Here is an 18,874-nt window from a genome sequence, read left to right on the forward strand (position 1 = left end):
GGGGCACCTATGGGGCATTATACTGTGTGGGGAGAACTATGGGGCAATATACTGTGTCGGGGCAGTGTCAGGGGGTATATTATATACAGTAGTATACAGCAGGCTCAGTGGATAAATATTAATTCAATGGCGTAGCATGCAAATAGGGGGTGTGGCATGCAAAAGGGGATGTGGTCTAAAGAATTGTTCAATAATCGTAATCGAGGTTACATGTTTAATTAATTGTGATTTTGAGTTAGGTCAAAATTGCCCAGCCCTATCCGCAGTACACCATAATTTTTTCCCATTTCACCAATAGAGTGTACCATGGCACTAAAAAATGCAACATGATTTTCAATCAAAGCAATAATAGGAAAATTTCTTAGGCCTGGTTCTTTAACGAGTTGTTGACTGCCAATAGACAATAAATGTCCTGCCTGTCCACACCTATCTCTGCACTGACTATTTAAAACGTCCTGCAAAGTTCCCCCCTCCACGCTCCATCAGAGCTCCGTGACCCCAATGTCTCTAGACAGATCTCTGAGATCACAGAGTTTTACCCGGAGACAAATCAGCATGGTCTCCGGGCATGTGGTCACAAAAAGTTTGTTTGTAAATAACAAACTTTTATAGTTTGTACCTTCTTCCCTTCCTAACAGCCTGTCAGAGAGGGAGATCGGCATCTATTGTCCAAACACAGTGCACCACATTAGGCCCTGTTCACATCTGCGTTCGGGTTTCTGTTGTTCTGCTCTGTCAGAGGTGCAAAACGAAAATGACGGAAATGCAGGTTCCATTGAACAAAGGAGACAACCGCCACCTGATGGAACCAATTGACTTTAATGGGTTCCTTTGGATTTCCGTTGGGATGTCTATGGATTTGCGCTTTTAATGTTGCGCTATTGTTTCCGGTATTCTTGGCCGAATCTGCAGCAGAGGCCCCTGACGGAGCCACCAACGCAGATCTGAACAAGCCCATGGGCGGACATATCGCCAGTGCAGCCAGTTCGGCTGCAAAAGGGCCTGGAGGGGATGGGGGCCCGCTCATCTGCCTTAAACACTGTGCGCATAGATCGGCCCATCCTCTCTGGGCCCCCATGCCCGAGGCATGAGGAGGCCCGCACCGCCCGGTAGATAACATTTATGGGCCGGGCATTACGGGCCCCCTCATGCCCGGTGGTGTGGCTAACACCGGAGGGGGCCCCAGTGCTAGTGACAGCCACATTCAATTGTATCTGCATCCTCAGAATGCAGATACATCTGAATACTATAGGCTGCAGGCCACGTTAGGCCTGCAGCCTATAAGGCACTGGGAAGACTCCCTACGCAGGCCAGCGTGATGACGTCACTGCATCACGCTGGCCTACGCAAGCGTCCCGCCCAGAGACTATGCAGTGCTCTGTCCGTTGTGGGAAAGGGGCAAGGTAAGTAGAATTGTTTGTTTTTATTTGGGGGGGGGGCTGTATGTCACTATATACAAGGAAAGGGGAGAAACTGTGTGGCACTACCTGAAATAGGGGGGTGTATCGCTGTGTGGGACTATATACAAGAGGGGGATATCGCTGTGTGGTACTGTGTATAAGGGGAGAAGCTGTTTGTCACTACCTGAAACTGGGGGGGGGGGGTGTCGCTGTGTGGGACTATATACAGGAGGGGGATATCGCTATGTACAAAGGGAGGGGGGAGCTGTGTGTCACTATATACAAGGTGGGGAGGGATCTGTGTGATACTATATACAAAGGTAGGGGTGAGCTGTGTGGCACTATATACAAGGGGTGGGGGAGCTGTGTGCCACTATATACAAGGGGAGGGAGAGCTGTGTGGCACTATATACAAGATAGGGAGGGATCTGTGTGACACTATATACAAGGGGAGGTGGGGAGCTGTGTGGCACTATATACAAAGAGGGGCTGTATAGTAATATATAAAAGGGGGGGTCTGTGTGACACTATATACAAGAGCTGTGTGCTACTCTCATTAAAATGACCATCAGCCCGTCACTCACGGATTTCCCCTGTAGGTAGTGCCACACAGCCCCCATGTAGGTAGTGCCACAAAGCCCCCATGTAGGTGGTGCCACACAGCCCCCTTGTAGGTAGTGCCACACAGCCTCCTTGTATGTAATGCCACACAGTCCCCTTGTAGGTAGCGCCACACAGCCCCCTTGTAGGTAGTGCCACACAGCCCCCTTATAGGTAGTGCCAGACACATACTTGTAGGTAGTGTAACACCCCCCTGCAGGTAGTGCCACACACATCCTTGTAGGTAGTGCCACACAGCCCCCTTGTAGATAGCACCCCCCATTTCTGTAGATAGCGCCAACGTAGATCCGGCCAGAGATTCCAATCCTGGACGGAGCACGATGTCTCTGTCCATGTAGGGACAGTGACATCAGGGGCAACTCCTGAAACGGAATCCCCATCCACAGCATTGGGGGTTTGTGGCACTACCTACAAGGGTGTGTCTGGCCCAAGGGTGTGTCTGTCCAGGAGTGGAATCCCCGGCCACACGAGGATTCCACTTCTTCAGGGAGCTACAGAGACGCTAGTAGATAGCAGAGCTGGGAGATACCTCCCTGCTCTGCTATAGTGTTCAATAGTTCCTGCGTCCTAAAGACTCCTAAATGTGGCGTCGCTACCGCTGTAGCAGCGGCTGCTAGTGGCACCGCCTACCATGGAGGGGGTGCCTGCCTCACGCCCGGTGATGCTGCTAGCAGACGCTTTGGCTGCTACAGCAGTAGCGAAACCACACCAGGGGTCTGCGTGGCACTATCTACTAAGTGGGAGCTATATGTCACATTATACAAGGGGAGGGCTGTGAGGCGCTATCTAAAGGGAGCACAAAGGGAGTATTATTACTGTGGGGGCACAAAGGGGGCATGGTTACTGATGGGGCACTTTTATATAGTAGTAGTATAGTAATATTATTCAGTCACTATGTGATTATCGTGTGAAGGTATTATTCAGTAATAATATGGGGGTATTATTCAGTCACCATGTGGTTATGGTGTGGCGGTATTCAGTAACAGTATGGGGGTATTATTCAGTCACTATGTGGTTATGGTGGGGTAGTATTATTCAGTAACATTATCTATCTATCTATCTATCTATCTATCTATCTATCTATCTATCTATACAAATGGTGATTTTTTTGTGCTGTATAAACAAAATTATTATTATCATCTGTCTATCGATATATGTATACAGTTTTAGGGTAAGGCCACACATAGATGCTAAAGTGCTGCGGTTAATCATGCTTTTACCGCAAATCACAAAAGTTTTTAAATGTTTGATTATTTATGTGTGAGGTTTTTACAGTAGTTTTACCTGCAAAAGCCACGCAATCATAAACTAATATTCCAAAAATGTGTCAATTTGTGGTAAAAACACGTCGGATAGGTTTTTACCTGCATTTTAGGAGGCAACTGAAGGAAAATAGCTTTTATTTTTTTTCTCTTTTTTTTCTATTTTTTCCTTCTATATTTAAGAAAAAAGTAAAAAATATCACGGTTTTTAAAATCTCTATATGTTTTGAGAAAAACAAGACCACATACATGTAGGTTGGCGGAAAAGTAGAAGAACAATTTGCTATGAAATTGGCATATGGCAAAAAAATTGAAAATGAGCCTGGTCAGGAAGAGTGGTAAATCGGGAGTGGTTAAGAAAGCCACAACCACAGTTGCTGTTACTACTGCACCAGTGGAGTCCCCCTCCATAGATCTCTGCACTAATATCCCAAAACCTCGCTATACATAATCTCCAGCTCTAGCAAGACCTTCTTCTCTCACAAGACCTTCTTCTCTCACAAGACCTTCTTCTCTCACAAGACCTTCTTCTCTTGCCTCCAAGATTTCTCCTATGCATCCCCCAAACTCTAAAACTAACTACCCCAACACATAAGATTGTTTCCACCCATTCAAACTTTTAAAAAGCTACATAAAAATGCACTACTTCAGAAAATCTTACAACCATCCAATAATGGTATAAAGAAGTATTCCAGCTCACTGGTATCCCATGTCGCTAATGGTTCAGTGCATGGATCCCGTCCAGGCACAGTGTGTGGCAATGGCATACAAAATATGGTGCAGCTGCAAATGTAGGGACTTTGTTGAAGAAACTGACTCCCGGCCACTTCCTGGTTATATGGTCTGGAGTTACGTAAACTACAATCCCTTTTCATATGCCCTATTAGAGCATATAGAGAGGGATCCCTGTCTATGTGCTCGAGTGTAGAAACACTAACAAGGAGCGATTATCGTTATGGCGGGCTTGGACCGCCCATGTATTAAATAGACGGCCATTCATTTGAATGTACAAATGTAATCCTAACTTTCCCCTTCTCAGGATCAGCTCTGATATTTGAAGGGATTGTCTCATGAAGAAAACCCTGTACATATGCCGTTTTAGGGCATGTGGACATCATAAAGAGGGGGTCCCATGTTCAGCTCTAAGATCCAGAACAGAGACACCCTGTAAAAGCAGCTCCCATTCTGGCGGATTCAGATGGAGATTCATATGAATGGTTACCATGTAATAACCATCAATACTTATGCCCAATTAAAGCATAATCTAAATTCTCTTTGTTCTTTTAAATATGGTAGGGGTTTAACAAGGATTATTTTTCATTTAAATTAAGCATGACTGAGAATAATAAGTGATCACCTATAGGACGGGAATCACTGGGATAGGGAAAAATGTAAAATTATTATTGCCACTAGTCCCCTAGAGAATTTAACAACTTTTCTGCTACAGTCTTGTGGCATAAAAAAGTAGCAAACAGCTCGAAAGTTGCAAAAATTGCGACTTTTAAGCCTTTTCCCCGGCTCTTGCTTTATGTTTGTTTTAGCAGAAGGAGCGAGGCCACATGCTGCCCGAAGCATTTACTATAATTTACACTAGAAGCTGGTGTAAATGACAGTGGGAATCTACACTATCACTCAGTGGCGCACGGACAGCCAAAGATGCAACAAATTTATTAGGGGGCGCGCGCCTCTTAACTAATTTGTCACATCTTCTGCCAGAATATTTCTTATAAAGACTGGCTTATGAAACACCAGTCTTCATAAATGTCGCCCAAAGTACTTTATAGACATCATTACCACTTAACATATGATGAAAAATCATGCATGTGCATTCACATATTAGTCATGCAAAATCTCATGCAGTACTGTCATATTGGATGAAATCATCCCATTGTAAAATATCATGCATTTTTAAAGGGGAAACAAGCCTATTAAATGGATATATATGTATACTCCTGTATAAAAATGGTTCTAATTAAAGGAGATGCTGATGCTGTCCAAGCTGCTGAGATCCCTTCAACTTTACTTGACTTTTTCCTTAAAGTTGATAATTCTACGAATATAGTCTGTAAAAGAGCTGCATATGTATATTCTCCTTACAAAAACAGTGAGAAAAAGGGACCCTCGGCAAACCTTATTTATTGTTATATGAGAGCATATAGAAAATGCTGATATAAGCTGGATTTTTCCTCTTAAAAAAGTGGCCCAAAACCAGAAATATAATCTGCAAATGAAAGCATTTTTGTTGCCCCTTTATATCAAGTCACCAGAAATTATCTTTATGTGTTTCTCTCTTATATCTATTCCTGGAAAAGGTGGGTCACAGTCCTTACAATTGTGCAGCATAAGTTTGTAGCAGTACTTCCTCGATGTCCACAATATTGCATAATTCAATGCTATGGAAAACTTTGTAGACTTTTTTTTTTTTACTAAAATAATGTATTATAGTGTTTACTGCAACTTTGTCATTTTTGTTTCTATATGGATACATAGAAGCTGTATCTTGTGCTGAAACCCGAATCTGTCAGGTCAGCAAGACTGACAACTTCGGTCACAGCGGGTCCTGATCCATCTGTTATCGATCACATCAAAGTTCATAACTTAGATGTGATCGATAACAGGTTGATTACGCGTGTCAGAAACACGCAGGACCCGCTGTCACTGAAGCCGTCAGTCCTGCTACCTGACAAATTCCAGGATACATAGAAGCGGTATCTCAAAAAGTTAAAAAAAATTCAAATAAAAACCAATTACAAAGTTGACTAAACACATTAATGTAAAAAAAAAAGTCTTGAAAGGTTTCCATAGCCCTTAAGCAAATTTGACATTCAGAGATAAGATGGATGACGGCACATACGGGAAGTGTAGTAATGGCTGTTGATACCAAGCTTTCCCAGAATCAAATCTAACTAGGAAATTACTGAAGAGAACTGACAGAATGACAGAGGCTTAACTATAGGGGATGTACAAGTTGCAATTACACTGGGGCTTTAGGGAGCCCAGGGGCCAATGGGGACTCAGCTTCAAAAATGAATAAAAATTGTTTCTTTTCTGTAGTGTGACATCACCGTTTGTTACTCCTGTGCTGTGACATCACTGCATTAATAATCGCTGTACTGTGAAATCACTGTGTTCATTACCTCCGTACTATGGAATTACTGTGTGTATTGTTCTTAGGGTATGTGGACACGATAGCAGGCATTTACGTGTGAATAGACAGACTGTTTTCAAGAGAAAACAGCTGCCTCGTCTCACACGTAAATGCTCCTCCTCGTAATATACGAGGCGTCTGTGACGCTCGTAAATCTTGAGCTGCTCTTCATTGAGTTCAATGAAGAACGGCTCAAATTACGTTGCAAAGAAGTGCCCTGCACTTCTTTGCCGAGGCAGTCAATTTACGCGTCGTAGTTTGACAGCTGTCAAACGACGACGCGTAAATTGCAGGTCGTCTGCACAGTACGTCGGCAAACCCATTATAATACGCCTCGTTTACGCCTGAAAATAGGTTGTGTGAACCCAGCCTTATATTATGATGCTGTGCAGTGGCATGCCCCCCATGCCTGGAGGCTCCACTAGCACCCGCTATGGCTGCTACCGCGGTAGCGACACCACATTCAATAGTGTCTGCATCCTTCGGATGCAGATACTATTGAACACTATGACAGAGAAGGGAGCTATCTCCCAACTCTGCCATAGGCTACTGTAACAGTGGCGTAGCTCTAGGGGTCGCAATGGTCGCAATTGCGACTGGGCCCCTAAACCTGGGGCTCACCGCGCTGGTCCCGCTTTCTGAATACTGGAACAAGGAGCTGACAGCTCCGTGCTCCAGCATTCACTCAGCTGTGTGCGCCGAGTCACTCACAGCACAGACCGGAGGAGAATGATCCTCCACCCGTCGTGGGAATGGGGATAGGTAGGTAATTATGTTATTATTTTTCTATTAGGCACTATGGGGCATTATACTGGGTAGGGAAGGTGGGCTAATATGGTGGCTGCTATAGGAGCATTTTACTATATGGGGCGGCATTATACTGTATGGGGAGCATTATACTGTGGGGGCAGCTTTGGGGTCATTATACTGTGGGGACAGCTATGGGGGGCATTATACTGAATGGGGGCATTATACTGCAGGGACAGTTATGAATGGCATTATACTGTGGGTGTAGCTATGGGGGCCTTATATTGTGGGTGTAGCTATGGGGGGCATTATACTGTGTGGGGGCAGCTATGGGGGCATTACTTTCTATTAGGCACTATGGGGCATTATACTGGGTAGGGAAGGTGGGCTAATATGGTGGCTGCTATAGGAGCATTTTACTATATGGGGCGGCATTATACTGTATGGGTGCATTATACTGTGGGGGCAGCTTTGGGGGCATTATACTGTGGGGACAGTTATGGATGGCATTATACTGTGGGTGCAGCTATGGGGGGCCTTATATTGTGGGTGTAGCTATGGGGGGCATTATACTGTGTTGGGGCAACTATGGGGGCATTATACTGTGTGGGGGCAGCTATGGGGGGCATTATACTGGGGGCAGCTATGGGGCATTATACTGTGGGGGAAGCTATGGGGGGCATTATACTGTGGGGCCAGCTATGAGGGAGCATTATATATACTGTGTGCGGCATTATACTATGGGGGCAGCTGTAGGGGGCAATACACTGTGTGGGGCAGCTATGGGAGGCATTGTACTGTGTGGGGCAGCTATGGAGAGTATTATACTGTGTGAGGGCAGTAAGGGGGCATTATACTGTGGGGGCAGCTATGTGGGGCAATATACTGTGGGGGCAGCTATGGGCGTTACTATGCTTCATGGGGCAGTTATGGGGCATTATGCTGTGTGGGGGAATTTGGGCATTATATTGGGCATCTGTGTGGGCATTATACTGTATGGGGCATCTGTGTGGGCATTATACTGTATGGGGCATCTGTGTGGGAATTATACTGTACGGTGGCAGCTATGGGGGCATTATACTGTGTGGGCTGAATGGATGTGTATAAGCGGGAATTGGGAGGGATTAGAGGCGAGGCTTAAAATAAAAAAAATTGACACTGCGCGCCACATCGATTGTCCCTCTTTGTGATACTTGAAAGTATAGCACTGTCTACAGGGGGGGGGGCTGTATAGCACTGTCTACAGGGAGGGCTGTGTAGCACTGTATGGCGAGGCTATATAGCACTGTACAGGGAGAGCTGTATAGCACTGTCTATAGGGGGGGCTGTATAGCACTGTCTACAGGGAGCGCTGTGTAGCACTGTATGGCGAGGCTGTATAGCACTGTACAGGGAGAGCTGTATAGCACTGTCTACAGGGGGGGCTGTAAAGCACTGTCTACAGGGGGGGCTGTATAGCACTGTCTGAAGGAGGAGGATGTATGGCACTATTTACAGGGGGGCACTATCTACAAGGCCAGGCTGCGTGTGGCACCCAGGGGAGGGGGGACCCAGTCAAAAGTTTGCTATGGGGCCCAGTATTTCCTAGTTACGCCCATGATGCTGTGTTTATTATCCCTGTGCTGTGAAATTACTGTGGTCATTAACCATAAGCTTTAAAGTTACTATTTTAATTATCCCTGTTCTGTGACATCACTGTGCGCATTATTCCCATTCTGTGACATCAATGTGTGTAATAACCCTGTTTTAAGACTTCAGTGTTTATATCCCTGTTCTGTGACACTACTGTCTGCATTACAACTATACTGTAAAATCACTATAAAGTCATAACCCTTTCCTATGAATGCCCAATGTTTATTATGCAATGTACTGTGACATCACTAAGTTTGTTATTCCTTTTTTGCAACATGGATTTGTGCTTTATAGTGTATAGTGAAACACGGTCATCTTAAAGGGTTATTCCCATGTGGCATATTCACAGGATATGACATAAATTTCTCATAAACGCGGGTCCCAGATCTGGGAGCTGCATCTATATCGTGAGTGGGGGATCACCCTCACCAGGCGGGACGGTGGTATGGGAATAACACTATAATTATCACCATCCCTGTACTGTGTGACTATTATTCCTGTGCTGTTACGTCTTGTTCGTCATTACCAATGTGCTGTGACATCTTTATATATATTGTATATCAGGCCTAGGAACTTTAAAGGGGTTATCCCACCACATCAACTTATCACCTATAGACAGTATAGGTGATAAATGTTTGATCGCTGGGGCTATCTGCAGTAGTCCCATAGATGATGAATGTATTGGCAGCACACTCCGTTCATTCAGGGTACTCGGGACCCACGATATCTTGACCTGTGGGAGTCCCATCGGTGAAACCCCCAGCGATCAAACACATACGTATCACCTATCCTGTCGATAGGTGATAAGTTAATGTGATGGTATAACACCTTTAAGTTACAACTCGGCAAAAGGAGACTACCTAATATCTTCTATTTACAGGTGATTTGTTTTCTTCTATTTAAACAACTATATAAAAATAACAACACCCTTCAATCATCATTTGGCAAGTATTTTTTTCCGTGTGTGTTTTTGTTTCTTTTTTTGTTGCCCATGTTTGTCAACTGAGGTTTTGATGTAAGACATGTGTAAGTCAAGTAACTGCAGTAAAATAACATGTCATATTCTATTTTTTTCTCATGTCGCCCTATGGTATGTCATATTGACAGGAAGACTCATGAAATTAAAGGGTTTATGTGGGGACTGAAAATTATTAGCAGTGTACTCACTGCAGTATGTGAGTACACTGTTAGCATACATTGCGGTCCCCCGTCGCGCTGACTACGATATTTGAATAGATTTTTACAGTGCTCCCAGGGGACTGGAAGTCTAATGGCACACTCTAACTTCAAATCTGTACTTAGGGTGTATTTCACAAACTATAAATATAAAAGAATAGTTGTCTTAATATGATTGAAGAATATATGAATTTAGATAAGCTTTGCCCTCTAGTGGAGGCGGAATTAAAGTCTCAGCCTGCACGTCACAATGCTGGTGGAAAGCAGGCATGAGTAACAGAATGGCACGAGAAAAACAGAAAATGTTCTCACCTGTTGCAGTACTGAGGACAAAAACTGCAATTTTAAGTGGAGCTCTAAAGCCTGCCGCTTTTCCTAGTGTTTTTCAGAGAGCAGTTAAATAAAGAGAAAGTTACATCACAGTTAAAAAACAGAATTGTATATGCAGTAGGGAAATATTGAACTATATTTCATGCAAGTAATTGGACAGAAAAATATGGTCAAATGTAGATTTCCAGGAGGAATAACAAAGAGGCAGCACAATGCAGAGTTCTAAAAAAAAGATGCTCCAGAAAAAAAAAGTCAGGAGTGCTGACCGCTATTTTTTAAGGAATGAGGGCAAGCAGGAGGGAACAGGGAGGCAAATTTATCATTAGTGTTTTATCATTGTGCCAATATTTATCAAAATGGCACATACGGCATAATACACGTGGCATACATATACGCATTTTGTGGCAAAAAAACAACAAAAAATCCATAACTTTGGCACAACTATTACAAGTTGCCATGCCCTTGTTGCATCTCTTTTTTTTTGGGGGAAATTTGGCATACATGCTGCAGACGAAGGTTAAAATAACACCTATTGGAAATATGGTGGATACAACTTCTTTTGATGCACATTATGCCATATTTGTGCCACGTTTTTTTTTTATAAATTTGCCCATAGAGCTGATATCTGACAAACATTACCTTTGCTGTGAATGATAGGAGTGATATGTGAGAAATTCTATTGACCACATTTTAGAGACACTAGGATGTTACCTCTAGAAAGAGAGACGGCTGAATCCTAGGTGGTTGCTTAAAGAAGAACTCCACTTTATTTTTTTATTGCACCCTCCATTTGTACATTGGTGTTTCAGTGGGGTGCTGTGTGCAAAAATACTTACCGATCCCCGGATCTTGTATTTTTCGGGCTTCGCTCACGTGATCTTCCCTCTGACTTGACTGGAGTCACTGTGCTTTTGAATAAAGCGTAACTCAAGTTCTCAATGCATTCTTAAGGGAGCCAGAATAAGGCTCCATAGGAATGCATTGAGAGCCTTACTTCCGGTTTTCTTAAAAGCAGCGATTCCTGACCAGGTCAGAATGAAGATCACGTGAGTGGCGCTGGACGCGAAAAATGACAAGATGCGGGGATCGGTAAGTATTTTTGCACACAGAACCCCACTGAAACACCAATGTACAAATGGAGGGTGCAATAAAAAAAATTAAGTGGAGTGCTTCTTTAAAGGGAACCTGTCACTAGCATTTCACCTATTAAACCAGAACTACCAGCATTTCTATATAACCTATAATTGTCTTAGTCGGCTCTGTAGCTTTAGTATTCAGTTTCACCGTATGCTAATGAGCATAAAAGAGTCATATCTTCATTTGAAAAGAGTCATATCTTCATTCCTCAAGTCCACTGTTCCGAGTTTACAGCGCCTCCTTACTTTTGATTGACAGCTCCTCGCTTTCCCCCAGCACACAAAATCCTGTGCTTGTGCATTGATGTCCTATTGTCACGTAGGGTTCGTGGACCCACTAGGCCATACCGCCTTGGCGGGATGGCAGCTGGCCAACAGAGCGCAGGTCACAGTATATAGTTCGTATAGGGTACCTGCGGCAGCTCGGACAGTAACAAGGCAGGCTTGGCTGGGACTAGGCAGCAGGTAGACGTCAGGCGTGAAGTAGCAGGACAGGCGTGGAATACAGCACAGCATGGCTACAGCACAGCATGGCACTTGATCAGGATAGCACGGGATACAGGAAACACTGGGAACTGGAAAACACTGGGAGACCATTTGCTTAGACAAACTAGGATACGGCAAACAACGCTCAGGCATAGAAGCAAGGGGCTGGGCCCCTCTTAAAGTCCAGGGCACTCATGAGCTGATTAACATTAAAGTCTGGTGTGCGCGCTGCCCCTTTAAGAGCGAGCACGAGCGCACGTGCGCACCCTACTGGACTCGGCTGAGGTGAGTGGAAGTGAGCGCTGGTGTCTCCTGAGGAGGAGACTGGGGCCAGCACTCGCAGACCCATGGCTACGGCTGTCAGGAGGAGAGTGAACCTGACGGCCCGCAGCCACTGACCATGACACCTATTCTGGTGTGTGCACACAAAGGGACACCGGATTACTACGATAAAAGGTGCGACATGTTTGCAGACCATTATTTACAGTCGGAGGAGGAGTTTGGACGAGGGGATAACGGCAATGAACTTTTGATAGCAGCGGCCAGTGAGGGATAAGTAAAGTTCAATAGGTGAAATGCTGGTGACAGGTTCCCTTTAAAGTGTAACTAAACGCTCAAAGTTGAAATTCAGGATAAAAAAAATTAAAGGCTAACTAAACATTTGACAAACTTCTGACATGTCATAGTGATGAACCAAGAAATAAATGCCCTGTACTATACCTAATTATGTTATTTGGTGACAGATGATTTATATTATAGCATGGTTGAAGAGTAGCCTGAGGCCCCATGCACACAAACGTAAAAACGCCACGGGTACCTCCACGTATGCTTACGGGAAGGTGACCGGGCCGTTGAAAAATATAGAACATGTCCTATTTTAGGCCGTAATTACAGCACGGGCAGGCCCATAGAAGTCTATGGGGCTCTTGTAATTATGGGTGACTACGTGTGTGCACCCGTAATTACGGGAGCATTGCTAGGCGACGTCAGTGGATAGTAACTGTCCAGGGTGCTGAAAGAGTTAACAGATCAGCAGTAACTCTTTCAGCACCAGGGACAGTGACTACCGATCACAATATAAATCAACGTGTAAAAAAAATAGAAGTTCATACTTACCCAGAACTCCCTGCTTCTTCCTCCAGTCTGGCCTCCCGGGATGACGTTTCAGCCCATGTGACCGCTGCAGCCAATCACAGGCCAATCACAGGCTGCATCGGTCTGCCGCGTCATCCAGGGAGGTCAGGCTGGATGTTGAAAGAGGGACGCGTCACCAAGACAACGGCCGGGTAAGTATGAATTTCTTTTACTTTTACCTCGGAAAGGGCTGCCCCTTCTCTCTATCCTGCACTGATAGAGAGAAGGGGCTGCCGATTAGTGCAGTGTAATTTTGCAGCGAAAACGTGCCCATAAATACGGGTGGAATACTGGTGACACCGGACCCGTATTTACGGGAGGGAAAAAATACATTTGTGTGCATGAGGCCTTAAAGTGTGTAAGTAATCGTTCAACAAAGTTCTGACATGTCATAGTGACATGTCAGAAGTTTTGATTGGTGGGCGTCCGAGCACTGAGACCCCCACCAATCGCTAAAACTAAGCTGCAGAAGTGCTGGTGTGAGCGCTCAGCCGCTTTGTTTCTGCTCGGCTTTTTCTGGAAAGCCGATGTAGCGGAGTACGGACTCTTAGACTTTCTATTGAGCCTGCACTCCGCTACATTGATTTTCAGAAAAAGCCAAACAGAAACTAAGCAGCTCAGCGCTCACACGAGCACTTCTGCAGCTAAGTTTTAGCAATGCGTGGGGGTCTCAGGGCTTTGTCTTTATGTGTGTATTTTTGCCACTGTAATATGCATATTTGGCACAAATGAGTCCAAGGGGTACCCCTTCTCCAGTTAGTCTATAAGACTAGTGTGAAATTAGTTCAACCAATTGCATTTGCTACTGGTTGTCAGTGAGCATAATTGCGACGTACTCCCGTCCTGCCTCCATGTGTGTATGTAATAAAATAATAAAGTGTCCACCACACTGTCTTTATTCTTTTCCTGACATGTTTAAGCCGTGATATGAATCGATTTCATCATGTGTCAAAATCAACTGATCCAAGTAGCTTTCTTGATTCTTCTGAATAGGCTAGGGAAACTTTTCCAACACCTCAGTTGAACAGAGGAAGCCACTTGGATGACTAGTATAATGTCTTTAGGATTACTAAAACAAGTCTTGACAGATATACCATACATTTTATTGTATGACATGAGAAATGTAACCTATATTGATGTACAGTAGAGAGCAAAAGGTGTCCAGAATAAGAATTTTCTTAAAATTACTACATTTTCATTTATAGGACCCTTTGACACTGAGTATATGGGCACTATGTCAGGTGTTGTGTATTAAAGCACCTTGCAGGCACTGTTTAAGGCCTGATTTACACGAGCGTGTGCGTTTTGCGCGCGCAAAAAACGCTGCGTTTTGCGCGCGCAAAAGGCATTTGACAGCTCCGTGTGTCATCCGTGTATGATGCGCGGCTGCGTGATTTTCGCGCAGCCGCCATCATAGAGATGAGGCTAGTCTACGCCCGTCACTGTCCAAGGTGCTGAAAGAGCTAACTGATCGGCAGTAACTCTTTCAGCACCCGCGACAGTGAGTTCCGATCACAATATACACCAACCTGTGAATCAAAAAAAGACGTTCATACTTACCATGAACTTCCTGCTTCCTCCAGTCCGGTCTCCCGGCCGTTGCCTTGGTGACGCGTCCCTCTCTTGTCATCCGGCCCCACCTCCCAGGATGACGCGGCAGTCCATGAGACCGCTGCAGCCTGTGATTGGCTGCAGGCTGTGCTTGGCCTGTGATTGGCTGCAGCTGTCACTTGGACAGAATTTTCATCCCGGGAGGTCAGACTGGAGGAAGAAGCCGGGAGTTCTCGGTAACTCAGAACTTCTTTTTTTTTTTACACGTTCATGTATATTGTGATCGGAAGTCACTGTCCATGGTGCTGAACCAGTTTAACTCTTTCAGCACCGTGGACAGTGACTGTCTCCTGCCGTCGCGTACCCGAACATTTTTTGCCGGGTTCGGTCAAAACGAGTTCGGCCGAACCCGGTGAAGTTCGGTGCGCTCATCTCTAATTTGACACTCCGTTTGGATGTTTGTAAACAGAAAAGCACGTGGTGCTTTTCTGTTTACATTCATCCTTTTGACAGCTCTTGCGCGAATCACGCAGTTCGCACGGAAATGCTTCCGTGCGGCATGCGTGGTTTTCACGCACCCATTGACTTCAATGGGTGCGTGATGCGTGAAAAACGCACGATTATAGAACATGTCGTGAGTTTTACGCAACGCACTCACGCTGCGCAAAATTCACGCATCGTCTAAACTGCCCCATAGAGTAATATAGGTGCGTACGACACGCGTGAAAAGCACGCGCGTCGCACGCGCGTATATTACGCTCGTGTAAATGAGGCCTAAGGGTCAGCTGTCAAACACATTTTATTGGGGCAGCTTGGGTGTCCTAGCTATGGGGAAATCTCATGAATTATGGAGCACTGCAGATGGATTTGTATTTAGTTACTGTGCCTTATAAAACATTTGCATATGCGCTAACAGAAATTGGGGGTTGTCATAAAAGTGGAGAGATGCGTAGCAATAGAAAAGAGGCAAAGATGTTCATGTGGCAAACTTTGCACAAGCGAGTTATTACTGGAAATAGCCGTCATGATAGCCTGAACCAGATAGAAAAAAAATGGAAAGTGAAAGACTACAGCCACAGAAGAAATTGACAGTGAGTAACTAGATATCCTATAAATGTTGATACTTGTGCGCGCCTTTTGTATGCGCCAGATCATTGCTTACTTTACTTAAGTTTTTTTTTTCAATCTGCAGTGTAATAATGCTTTAAAAACCATTTGTATAGCGCGGTTATTTGGGACTATTTGGCGGCATTATTTGATTACTGTATAGGAGAGACTGTATGTCTATTTTATGGCTCTTGCATGGTAACTGTATGGCGCTTTTCTCAGTCACTGTGTGGTGGCATTGTTCACCCACCGTGAGGTGGTATTTTCTGGTCACTGAATGGGCATATTATTTGTTTACTTTTTAGTGTTATTATTCAGTCCCTCTATGGTGCTATTATTTGGTCCATGTGGTAGAATTATTGCATCACTCTATGGTGGTAGTTTTACCTCTGTCTATAAATGGTAATATAAATGTTATATTGAGCTTGTTACTGTTATCTATTTTTTTTTTAAACTAATTTTATTAAAACGTATACAGAACACAGAATGGACAGTGTGTGAAGCAGCACAAAGATCAGGTATTAGGGCACGTTCACACGTGGCGGAATTGCTGTGGAATTTTGCTGCGGACAGTCCGCACTGGAAATCCGCAGCAGACAGTCTGTCCATTGGTTTCCACACCTTTTAGGGCAAAGCCCCACGTGGCGGAATTGCTCTGGAATTCCGCTGCGGACACTCCGCAGCGTTAATCCGCAGCGGACCCATTTCTTCATTGCCTTCCACAGCTTCTTAGTAGGGTTCGTTTAGATGATGCGGAAAATTCCGCTGCGGAGCATAGGCTGCGGTGCGGAATTTGGTGTCCGCAGCATACAATGGATGTTGCGGACGTGTGGCGGACTGGTTGTGGACTCATTGCGGAAGTTCTCCATTGACTTCAATGGAGATTCTAAATTCTGCAATGAAGTCCGCAGATGTCATGCACATGTTATGTGTGCTGCGGAGCGTATTGGTTTTTTCACATGACATTTCTTCATTCTGGCTGGACCTATGTGTATTTCTAGGTCTACAGCCAGACTGAGGAAGTCAATTGGGCTCCCATAATTACGGGTGACTACGTGTGTGCACCCGTAATTACGGGTGACTATGTGTGTGCACCCATAATTACGGGTGACTATGTGTGTGCACCCGTTATTATGGGAGCGTTGCTAGGCGACGTCAGTAAATAGTTACTGTCCATGGTGCTGAAAGAGTTAAGCGATCGGCAGTAACTGTTTCTGCACCCTGGACAGTGACTACCGATCACAATATACATCAATCTGTAAAAAAAATAGAATTCATACTTACCGAGAACTCCCTGCTTCTTCCTCCAGTCCGGCTTCCCAGGATGACGTTTCAGTCTAAGTGACGGCTGCAGCCAATCACAGGCTGCAGCGGTCACATGGACTGCCGCGTCATCCAGGGAGGTCGGGCTAGATGCCGAAAGAGGGACGCGTCACCAAGACAACGGCCGGTAAGTATGAATTTCTTTTACTTTCACTAGGCAAAGTGCTGTCCCTTCTTTCTATCCTGCACTGATAGAGAGAAGGGAAGTACTTTCACCTCAATACGCAACGGCCAGTCCGCATCAATTTACTGCACATTTTGGGCAGATCCACAACAGAATCTGCAACGCAGATTCTGTGCGGCATTGATGCGGACAGTTGCGGAAGAAATACGCCACGTGGGGCCATGCCCTTAAGCTATCTTCGTGCAGACATTGCGGACAACTCCGCTGCGAACCATAGGCTGCGGTGCGAAATTTGGTGTCCGCAGCATACACTGGCTGTTGCTGACTTAATGCATACTTGTAGCGGAATTTCTCCATTGACTTCAATGGAGTTGCAGAATTACGCAATGAAATCTGCAGATGTTATGTGTGTTGCGTTGCGGATTGCTTTCGCGAACAGGATATTTCATCATTCTGGCTGGACCTATGTGTTTCGAGGTCTATAGCCACACTGAGATGGAATGTTTTTAAAGAGAGCAGGGTGTGAACTGCACCTGAATCCGCAACGACTAATCCGCAGCATTTTACTTAACATTTTAGGCAAAGGTGCAACAGAATCTGCAGCGCAGATTATGTGCGGCATTGATGCGGACAGTGTCTGCAGAATTCTGCCACGTCTGAACAGGCCCTTAGAGTACATTGGGGTCTCAAATTACATAGAGATATCAAGACTTGGTTGCATTCAGTGGTGTCATTGAAGTGGCATAACCACACAGATACAGATTATGACATTAGAGGTCACGGATCCCATATCGCTAGGTCCCAAAGATGACCTATCTATGGAGAAATAGCAGGGATGAGGAGTATGATTGAGGGGAGTGTAAAGTAAGGGTAGTCTTACACGACCTGACATAGGTCGTGTAAATGAGCGCCGATCAACGAGGCAGCTCGTTGATCAGTGCACGTTTGCTCCTTTCACAAGAACATAGTATGGGGAAAAGCGCTTGTTATTCCGATCGCTCATTCCCATACATTTCCATCATGTCGGCAACACATCTCTCTGTTTACACAAGAAGATGTGCTGCCGACAACGATAATAGTTTTGGCATTTAAAACGATATAATCAGCCGATGCATCGTTCTGTGAACGCTCGTTTGCCTGATAATTGCCCGAGAAGAACACCACAAACCCCACACCTTATCTAATTTTTCTGGACTATCACGTCCTTTATAAACTATTCAATTGAATGGAATTATGGAGTTAACAAGATTTGTCCACATAGAAAGTGAAGGGGGTTTACGTTCCATCCAACCAACGTAAAGCTATTGCTTTCCTGTCCAGAAATAGGGTTTCCCGAAGCAATATTTATAGGTGGTGTTGCCGTGTCTCCTTCTCAAAATAGACAAACCTCTGGGGAATGTAGGAATGGAATGCCTATGTCCTCAGAGAGGAGATGCTTGACCTCTTTCAAAAAGCTCTGAATTATTTGGAAATCCAAGATCATATGCCAGAAATCTGAGTGGGTGGCTGTTACCTATTTATATGCCTTATTCGCTCACTTCTTTTCCCTGTGTTACTGTACGCACCATGATGATAATATTACTTTACATACAGTATGCACTACAACTAAAATTGTGAATGTATTTATACACTATGGCTAGTTCTGCTGTATGGACCTTGGGGCTGGTAATATTGTATTCACATTATGTCTAGTACTA

At 44.7% G+C, this 18,874-nt stretch overlaps 1 protein-coding gene across 2 annotated transcripts in view; it reads right to left on the reverse strand.

Annotated features, from left to right (window-relative positions):
• The window catches only part of MYRIP (myosin VIIA and Rab interacting protein), a 474,673-nt gene that overhangs the window by 39,310 nt on the left and 416,489 nt on the right, over nt 1-18,874 (reverse strand). Inside the window, exon 12 of one of the 2 annotated variants that reach the window (XM_075827100.1) lies at nt 10,299-10,361. The exons of the other annotated variant lie outside the window; for it this stretch is intronic. Coding sequence (XP_075683215.1) covers nt 10,299-10,361 — 63 coding nt within the window. The remainder of the gene's footprint in view (nt 1-10,298; nt 10,362-18,874) is intronic. 2 annotated transcript variants of the gene reach the window in all.

Source organism: Rhinoderma darwinii, chromosome 5 (genome assembly GCF_050947455.1).
Source record: "Rhinoderma darwinii isolate aRhiDar2 chromosome 5, aRhiDar2.hap1, whole genome shotgun sequence".
Taxonomy (NCBI): domain Eukaryota; kingdom Metazoa; phylum Chordata; class Amphibia; order Anura; family Rhinodermatidae; genus Rhinoderma; species Rhinoderma darwinii.